At 32.5% G+C, this 10,704-nt stretch overlaps 1 protein-coding gene across 2 annotated transcripts in view; it reads left to right on the top strand.

Annotated features, from left to right (window-relative positions):
- LOC110024145 (E3 SUMO-protein ligase SIZ1) overlaps positions 1–10,704 on the top strand; it is a 111,077-nt gene that overhangs the window by 54,733 nt on the left and 45,640 nt on the right. For both annotated transcript variants that reach the window (XM_020723929.1, XM_020723930.1), the window contains exons 6-7: positions 5,907–6,040; positions 7,431–7,493. In XM_020723929.1, the coding sequence (XP_020579588.1) occupies positions 5,907–6,040; positions 7,431–7,493 (197 nt within the window). The remainder of the gene's footprint in view (positions 1–5,906; positions 6,041–7,430; positions 7,494–10,704) is intronic.

Here is a 10,704-nt window from a genome sequence, read left to right as displayed (position 1 = left end):
AAAATGGTTTCGCAGACCCAAACGGATGTCCATATCTTTCTTAGTTTATTTGATCGAGCCTCATCTTCAAGTCTTGTGTTTATCCCTCGGGATAGATACAGGATTTGAGGTAGAGTGCTCTTTCATTTAAACTGTGAAAAATATGAGGTCAGTTTAATTTCATATTTTTCTAAAATTATATATATATATATATACGTAAATTAAAAAGTCCTTCCGAAGCGGGTGACGGGATTTCGATTCCGGCTGCCGACAGCTTCTTACGGGCGACCCCCAAACATTAACTTTTCCCCTTTTAAGCGCCGACAGAAACCTTTGAAAATTGTGATTTAATTTTCATAAAAGTTTCTCAATATTTCCACCCCTGGATGATTTAATAGGCATCTTATAAGCTTATGGCTTTTTGTATTTTTTTAGTTATTTTGCATTATCCAGCGATCATTTTCATGTATTGTGTGTTAAAATAAGGAAGGAATTTGGGAAAAGCCTGATGATGTTCGCATTGTTATAACTTTGAAAGAAAAATGTCAAAATAGTATTTTGAGAGGGGAATTTAAATCTAGAATTATTTGAAGTGTTCAATTTAGTTCTTATTTCGTCATCTATGATCTAAAATAGTCCCATAGTTATTATTGATTATTAATTTGATGGAAATTTCACACAGAACTCATGAATTTGGTAGGGAATGGGGATGTTTCATGCAAATTAAGATTTATTAATTTTCTAAAAGTAAGCTTAATTCCCACCTGATCCATGACCTGTGAAATTTTTTAAACTGAGATTCTGAAGGTGGGGCTATTTTCTTATGATATTTGAGAGGTTGGAAGATAATTTAGATACTTTAAATAACTTGAGACTAAAGTGCCCCTCACAAATAATTCAATGATCATTTTGACAAATTTCCTTATAATTTTGCTGTTGATATTTACGAGTGATATAAAAATCTAATAAATTTGGCTATATTTTAATACATGTTTATCCTAAATACTTTTTGATGCAATAGTTTAAACTCAAACACATTAACCATATATTAGAAAAATTGGGTCTAGTACATATGTTTTTGATTTGCCTTTTGACACGAATACCAATTCAACTTTCAATATTTAAGATCTATTATCATATACGAGCAAATTAGAATTTCCTATGCTTTCCATTAGCTTCATTGCTTGCTTTATGCTTGCTTTATGTATTTTTAGCTATGCGTTGTTCAGTGAACACTTGCATGTATTGTAGTTTTAATAAGGAAGCAAGTTGCTATACATGATGATAGTTATTTTTTTTTAATTTCAAATAGTTGAGATAAGACTGTTGATGAGTGGTATTATAAATTTGCTGTTGAAATTTAGGTGTGATCTCAGAAATGTAATTAAGTTTGTTTTATTTTAGTACATATAACAATTTTCAGTGTGGAAGGTCTTTTATCATATCAAGGCACATGAAAGCCACCTATGTTTTCTATGGGTGCACTATCTATTGAAATTATTGCATCATCAAATTCTATACCTGTGGCAATGCCACAAATTACTCCAGCATGATCAGAAAATGGGTGAATAATCATTGATGAGGTATAAGATGTACTGATAATATGGCAACAAAAATTATATGAAAATTTTTGAAAGAAAAATGATTAGAGATCAAAGGTACCTTTTTTTGAGGCTGTTTGAAATAATAATTAAAAAAAAAAAACTCTTGAGTCTATGTTTTAAAAATCATGAAAATATAAAGGTCAATTGATATATCTAAGTGAAGTTGTCCTTGGTAGTGACATTGTGTATGGGGAAATAAGAATGTTAAAATGTACGTATGGGATAATTAAGAAGTACATAATGATAAGTGATTGTATTAAAGTGTGAATGAAGTAAACCAATTGATGACTGGTACTGGAAAGTCTTCTTAGGTTGGCTACGTGTGATATAAGATACAAGATGCATTGAAAATATGAAAAATAAAATTTTATGGATGGATGTGAAAGAGAAATGAGTAGGCTAAAGGTACCATGTTTGCAGGTTGCACAAAAACAAAGTCTTAAGGAGTATTATGCGAGAAGATAATATGAAATAAACAGCAAGGTCAATTGTATAAAACTAGAGTCAGAAGTTTTTTTTGTTTAATCGCGAATTGAGTGTAATTCAAATGAGAATGTTAAAATATATTTATGTGATACTTTAAAAGTGCAGGTTGGCTAGTGATCATATTAGAGAATTCACAAAATAATATCCATTGAAGATAGGTAATAGAAAACTGTTCAGGTGGTTTATTTTTGAGAGAGGTTAGATGCATTGATAAGAAGACAAATATGGTTAATATGGAATGATTTGAAAGAAAAAAAATGTAAATCAATAGTAGCTCTTACTTGGAGTTTTTGCGAAACTTATGCAATATAAAAGAAGAATATGTAGAGTAAGAGTTTGTAAAGTCCACACCAATAGTTTGGATACGGGTACTTATGATGATGCAAAGAATTTCTCATATAGCTAACCTAAAAATTATAAATTCAGTTAAGCTAGTGCGAATAATCCTTTTCATGGATGTTGTGGGTTCATGGTTATGCACCAAAACTCTTAAACCATTATCACTAACAAACTAGTTCAAAAAGCTCCATCTGAATTGGATTGCTTTGAAAAATGTCTTGATTTATTGCACAGAAGTCAGCTTCCTCTGCACATGTGAGCTGGCCTCTTGGTTTCTTTTGAATATCAATTATGTTCACCATTGTTACTAACCGATATTCTATTTCAGTACCAGCTTAAAGACCCTAGGCTGCTAAGACCTGATGTCCCACTTCACAATGCCGCTATGAATGCATATGATATGTTCAATCTCTTGACATCGACTGCATGATAGGGGTGGTGTGGGCCATACCTATCCTAATTTTTCTGTTTTCTACTCAATTGAGAAAGATGGGTCTTGTCTGGCTAATATAAACTTGTAATACACGCCATATCTCCCATATACACTCTCATTATATTAAACATGAGCAAAAGATTGGGAAAAAGGATGAACCAGTATTTGAATTTAAGCATTTACGCTCTATATTGGAACTCTAATGTGTAACTTTATATTTATCTTTTGATAAGCTGTCTACAGCTATGAATACTTTGTTACCATCTTTTTTATTTCGTTTGAAAATATATTAGAAGCTATTGGAATTCAATCAGTTGCAGGTTACCAAAATGGACATTAAAAGTAATAATGCAATATTTGACATCTCGTGGTTGGTGAGCTTGCGGTCATAGTGTCCTGCCTATTGTGTTGGAAAGATAACATTTTGATGGCAAATGTTGAGGCTTTTCTCATGTCTTATCGTGATGCATGATCACTTTTGTCTGCTTAAAGGTGTTCGCTGGTTGTTTATAATAGATGTGTATTTATTTCCTGTGTTAAATGATGGTTCAAACATGTTCAAACATATAGTGATGTTTTTAATACTTTCTGTAGAAACTTCTATCACATTAGAAGTGCACAGAACGGTATTCTGATTTTTGTATTTTTCCTTTTTCCCCCTATTATTTTCTTTTTTTTCTGGCGGAAAAACTTTGAAAAAACTTGCTCATGTACTTGATACTTTTGGTGCTGGACTTGAATGAAGGCCATTGATTTAAGTTGATCCAAGTCTATTTCAGAACCATGTCTCAAATTCCAAGTTTTTGTCTTCTTAATTCTTTTATTCAGATAACATCTCTTTTTCACCAGTTAAACATCACACAGTTGAATGTGAGAAAAGAATAGCTTTACATTGTATCACATTCCTGTGACCTCTAAATATTGATATTCTTTTGTCGTGTAACAACAACAACAACAACAACAATAACAACAAACCTTTACACCACTAAGTGTGGTTGGCTATATGAACATTTTTTCTTCATTATGTCCTATTGAGTGCCATATTTTCATTTAATTCTAGTAGATTAAGATCATTTTTTATAAAACATGCCCAAGTCCTTTTAGGTCCGTCTCTACCTTTTTTAACATAAGTCAAATCTTAAACATCTACTCTCCTAACAGGATTATTAGATGGTTGACGTTTAATTTGACCAACAACTCTCTAATATTGTTTTTCACTGGAGCTACACCACCCTTATCACATAAATATTCGATAAGTGTAAAGCCACTCATCTACATTAGCACTCTCATCTCAGCAACACTAACTTAGTTTTATGCTTCTCTTTTATAGGCCAACATTTTGCATCATAAAGTATTACTAGTCTCACCACCATCTTATTAAATTTTTCTTTAAATCTAAGTGGTATTTTTCTATCACATAATAGACCCGATGCATTTGTTCAGTTCAACCATCCAACTTGAATTCTACTATTAACTTCCCCATCTTTATCGCTATCTTTTTGAATAATAGACCAGAGATATCTAAAATGTTCACTCCTTTTGATTTAATACTAAAATTACATTCCATGTATTCAGTTTTAGATCTATTAAAAAAAAAACCTTTAGACTCTAAAGATGACATCCATAATTTAGGTTTTTCCTGAACACTTTCTCAAGTCTTATCCACAGGAAAAATATTATCAGCGAAAAGCATACAAGGTACATCCTCTTGTAAATGTCAAATAAGAACATCCATGACTAAAGCAAAAAGATATGGGCTTAAAGCCGATCACTGATGTATTCCAGCTGAAATAGGAAAATACTTGGTAAATCCTTCTTTTATTCGAATACAAATAAGAACTCTAGTATGCATATCTTTAATGACTTGAATATAAAGTAATTTTCTTAGTACCTTTATACAAGCTTTTTTCTAAATCAACAAAAATCATATGTAGAGTGTCCTTACTCTCTCACTTCTCCTTCAAACTTCTCAATAAATGCATAACTTTCATACTAAACTTGTCGGACATAAAACCAAATTGGTTTTGAGGAATCGTTGTATTACGTCTTAACTTGTGCTCAACTACTCTCTCCCATAATTTTAATGTATGACACATTAAATTAATTCCTCTATAATTTGCACACTTTTGTGCATCCCTTTTATCCTTAAAAATCGGAACAAAATACTCTTCCTCCACTACTTAGTAATTTTTTTAGTGTTTAAAATAGTATTAAAAAGTTTAGTAAGCCAAAAAATTTTCAAATCCCCTATATATTTCTACACTTATATTGGGACCATCAGGTCCTCTACTGATTTCCACCCTTCATTTTTTTTAAAGCATCCTCAACTTCCATTTTACTAATACGATGGTAAAAATAAAAAAAAATTATTATTATTAACTATATGAAGATCACTAAAGTCAATCATTTTTTCAAAATTTTCATTAAAACTTTTATCAAAATATCTCACCCACCTTTGTTGAATTTTCTCATATAATAAAAGCACATTTTGATTTTCATTCTTAGTTCACTTTACTCGAACTAATTTTTTTTCTTATCTTTTTATTAGGCTAGATTATATCTATATCCTTCACCATCTTTGATATCTAATCTATTATAAAGATCATTAAAAACATAAGTTCTATCATCACAATTTGTTATCTTATACTCCCTATAGGTCATCTTATATTTTTCCCAATTCTCTAAGATTTTTCATTTAAACCAAGTTTTATAACAAAATTCATTATATTTTATCTTTTCTTGTATATTTTTTTTCCAATTCTTTTGTCGTGTTAGCTGAAAAAGAAAAAGACTGTCTTTTAGGATTGGGTTGTCTCACTAGATTTACCTGTTTGATTGCTATTATTTTCATATTCCTATCTTTTTACAGACCATGATTAACATGATAAAACAATGCTTAGAATGAAAACTTCTGTGCATGGTGCCTGCATACATTTTATTTTTCAGTATGTGAAGCTTCCTTCTATCAAATGTACTTTGATTTGTGTTGCTGATTTGTTTTTTGAGTGAAGTTGTATTTGCTTTAAGTCTTGATTTTATGCACATGTATTATTTCTTGATTGCAGTGTGAGGATTCACGGTGCCGTGTTTGGCAACATATTGGCTGTGTTCTTATACCAGAGAAACCTTTGGATGGCATCATGCCTGAAATCCCTTCATCCTTCTATTGCGAGATATGTCGGCTCAATAGGGCAGATCCGTATGTCTCATTCACTTTTCTACTGGTCTTAATTATTCTGTGCTGCTACCGTATTTGTGTAGTAATTTTATTTTAATTATGATGCACTTTCCTGGCCATATTTATAAGGCATGTGTTGTTCCTCAGAATCATTTAAGATGCTTTAGTATTTATCAATCTGTTTAATGCAGGCTTCTTGCTCTTTTAGTTTGTTCACTTTTTTATCAAAACTTTTATAGAAACTAGGCAGCTTATTAAATTATTACTCTTTGCCTTTTAGGTCTTCATAAATTGAATTTAAGGTTTGATTTTCTTCATAGATGCTGCTATACACTGGAATGTAATAAGTATAAAATAATCGGAGTGCATTAAATTCAAGTATCAGGCAATATGTTTGTTAGGATTTCTGCAACACTAGCCAATCTGGGAATTGTTAAGAGGTATGGAAAATAAATATGGTCATGCCTGAAAATGCATTCTTTCACTATGAAACATGGGCAATGTGCTTATAATATCCTGGAGCGATGCTCCTAAAACTAGAATTTGAAACCAACCTAGTCGACGGACTAGTGATTGGCTCGTTCATGAGAATCAGATTGATGCCAGTTTCAAGATCTTTATTGGATCATATAAAAAGGACAATAACCATGTCGGCATTTTCACATTAAATAATTTGTGCTTGTTTCATCCATTACTTAAATAGTAATTCAAACACTTTTTAAAGCATTGTGGTGCGAGAGCAATGCCAGATATAGCAAATCTACTTGCACATTGCCATAACCAAGGTGCAATAGGTCTAAGAGTTTATTGCGGCCATTAGCATTTGTGGTAATGGCTGGCCTTGAATTTTTTTTTCTCTGAAGTTAATAAGCCGTAGTTTTTTATTGTCCCCTTTTAGGTGTAAAATTACAACAAATAAGCAAATTTTGTGGCCTACCTTTAATCATCTCACTGGCCAAGATTTGTTGTCGCATGAACAACTCTTGCTCAAAAGTGCTAGGCATGAGTGAAAGTGGCTTAGGGACAAGGCATGACAACTCGATTATGTACTGATAAACTTGTATTGCCTTGAAAATGGTGCTCTTGAACATGCATGCTTTATTTGTATGATATTTTATTGTCGTGGAATGATGCCTTTATAACATGGGATTCATTTGATTGATGTCACCTTGTAGTGTTTAGGTTTGTATCCCTTGGATTGCACCTAAGCCTTTCGTTGCCATTTGGTTCATTTAATTTAGGCTGTTTTTAGTGCGTGGTTTTTTTGGCATGCTTTGATGTATTTGAAATTGTATTTCTTTGGTTGCACAGATTACTTTAAGTCAATCGATTTACACCCTTGTTCTTATCACACAATCAGTTATTTTGTGACTGGATAACTTCTTGATGATTTGGCATTGGTATTGTGTAGGTTTTGGTTAACAGTCACTCATCCTCTCCTTCCCGTCAAGCTAGTTTCTCCTGCACCTGATGGGTACGTTATTTATAAGGAATCAACTCCCTCAATATTTACGTAGCTTTATCTGATGCATCTCCTTTGATGTATGTATGTATGTGTGTGTGTGTGTGTGTGTGTGTATTCTAGGGCTTTTTAATGTTTGACCTGCTGACAGGTTTTTCAAAATTTCCATGTTAACCCTAGTCCAAAAAAGTTGCACGCTGCATTCCACACACTTAGCATGTCATTTACAGCACATAAAGTCTGAATTTTTTAAAGGATCGTTTGTCATTTTTATCAATATTATGTTTGCTCTAGCTATTTGGAGTTTCCTTTATGGAGTTTTCTTTTCCATTCATATCTATCAAGTTTGAGTTGGGCGTCAACTCTATTTGCCCTGGTCTTTTCTTGCAATTTCAAAGTATATTGCCTTTTATCTACATTTTTTTTACTGACAAAAGGCCAGATGATTAATGCTTTGTGTACGTCTTTTGCTATTTGAATATTCAGGTGAGAAGCTGTTGAAAAAATTGCAGTGAAATGTTTAACACTAAAGAGATTTCTTGTCTGATTGTAGCACTTTGTGTTCTATAAAATATCAAATGACTGAACTTTCCATAATTAATATACTAAGCGATACATTCCTTGATTAAGAAAAAAATCGACAATTAGTATTGACCACAAATATTCCATGTAAACGAAATAAACATATTAAATATCATTAACCACTAGTCATCATTTTTGAGGTGGTTTCAGAGATGAAGGATAGGCACAGAAAGAGTCATGCATTCCATACCTAACTCACTTTTCACGCTTTACATGCTCAACAGTAAAATGAAAAAAAAAAAAAACGAAAAAGAAAAATCCGAAAAAGAAAAATCAGACAGAGACAGTAGCTTAACTTTCCACCACACTAAAGTGAAATCTGATACCAGTCTCAAGTCAGTTGTTAGTGAACATCAACGATCAGCTTGTTGGAAAGTTTTTCAACTTTTTGAAGGGCTAGATGTAACACCCACCTCTTCGTTGTATTGGAAGCCTATAGCAGCTCCTCCAGCTGAGACAGCGGCCCTCACGGTTGTATTTAGAGTTGTTGTCTAGTGTTTCATGTATGAATTACTACTATATAATTATAATGAATTATGCAGATAGTTACTTGTTGGGCTTTTTTTTCGAGGAAGAGCTTTGAGGTTCCTGAAAAGACAATTGAGTGAAACTAAATTCTTTATTATATTTTGCTTGAGTTTTCTTACGAAAATTTAAATAATAATGATTTTTTCTATCCAAAGAGATATGGCCACTAATATGCAGAGGCTATAAGGTAGTTTTCCCCCTCAAATTTATTGAAGGCTTGGAGTAAGAGATGAAGCGTTACTAAAAAGTAACTTACAACTTCTCATTTGGGAAACCCCCTATTCCTGATCATATTGCACAAAAGAAGATGTTCTTTCTTTTTTTTTGCATTCTTTTAATAATCAATTTGGTTTGGGTTTGGGTTTGGTTAGGAGGAAAAAAGGTGGGCGGGGACTAAAAGTGAGGCATGTGTGCTTATTTTAATTTTACGCTCAATCTTATTCATAGGCCTTAGTTCACTAGGTATTGCTATTTCTGGATTACAATTCACGGGTAATTTATTTAGAATTTTTTACTCAAAATGTGTATGATATATTAAGGATCTGTTTGTGGCAACTGCAGTTTCTCAGCTTTTCAGCTGCAGCTACGCTGCCCCAGGAAGCTGCTGCAGGGAATCTGACTGACTGTTTGTTGCAACTGTGTGAAAACAACTGTGAGGCAGCTATTTCTGAAAAAATGACCATCATGCTCCTGTGTAGTATTTTTGTATATAATAAAAAATAAAATAATTTTTAATATTAAACAAATAATTTTTTGAAGCAATAAATTAACATTAATTAAAAATTAATTCATTTTTTTTTAATTTACAAAACTTTTATGTTTATCAAATAATTTAAAATTTAAAATTATGTTTGTAAAATAACTAATTAATCATTAAATAATAATATATAATTTAATCTAATTATGATTTATTTGAAAATATATGAAATAATCATTTTAATAAATTAAATTGAATGTGTTTGCATATCTAACACCTAAATTTTTTTTTTGTTTTTTTTACATTTAAACCACTAAAAGCTTTCATATCACATAAAAAAATACCACCATGTTATTTTTAAATGTTAAACAAACCTTATCATGTTTAGTTAAGGTGGTATCTATGTGAAAAATGAATTTTGGTGTTAGAAATGTATATGTATGGGACTGAGTGGTATGTCCGCACATCTTCCTTAACTCCCTCTATTTACTCACATTTAACTCAGATAGCTTCAGAATTTCAGACAATTATTGACTTCTGATTGCTTCAGCAGAGAACACATATGGTCCCTAGATGGGTGATTGTGACAGTTATTGAAATTAAAACAAAAGGTTCAGTGATTATAAATGAAGTAATACATTGACCTATCCATCCAATATTTCCTACCAATTTATCATCCTTCAACCCTTGATCATCCTTTTTAGTTCTTTAGGCCAAACATTGTTGAAGCCATACCTGTCCATCTGACTTAATGCCTAAAGTAGGAAGCTGGGAACTTGGTTCTAATCTGTTGAGCGAGCTCTTAACATTGAATTGTTACATATAATCTAATCATCACCAATCTCCAAACACAGAAAAGGAAGGTAAAGAATTGTATCCACAGTAGCGAAATATCTAACAGAGAAAGCACGTCATGCAAATAGCAGAAATCATAAATTAAATTAACCCACTGTTGACCTCATTTTTGTGAGGTCTTTTCTTCTCCTCCTTAGAGCCTAGGTTCTAGCTCTAGAAATTCCTATGGACCGTCTTAGAAAACTAGAATTGAGACTCACCCTTCTAGAAATTCCAGCCAATTCCTATTCCTTTGATGTCTAGCATCTTGGCACAAGACCATCGTCTTATGAACGAGCGGTTATGGGCTATGTTGCGTAGATTCAAGGAAAATGTTCCAAATAGGACTTCAAGCCTTAGGAAGACATCGTCACGACCTTTTTTGTCACGTACACACACAAAGTACACGAAGTTCACGAAATTGCGCAAAATCGTACTTCAATTAAGCCCAAAGAACGGGTGAAAATGCGAACTTCTCCGGATGACCTCCGACGACAAATTGGACTGCGCCAACGCGTCCGGGATACCAATTTTGGTAGGAAAGGACACCCATATTGCCATACTTTCGACACGAGAAAATTG

Source organism: Phalaenopsis equestris, unplaced genomic scaffold, assembly GCF_001263595.1.
Source record: "Phalaenopsis equestris unplaced genomic scaffold, ASM126359v1 Scaffold000250, whole genome shotgun sequence".
In the NCBI taxonomy this organism is placed as follows: Eukaryota; Viridiplantae; Streptophyta; class Magnoliopsida; order Asparagales; family Orchidaceae; genus Phalaenopsis; species Phalaenopsis equestris.
This window is presented reverse-complemented; position numbering and strand designations above follow the sequence as displayed.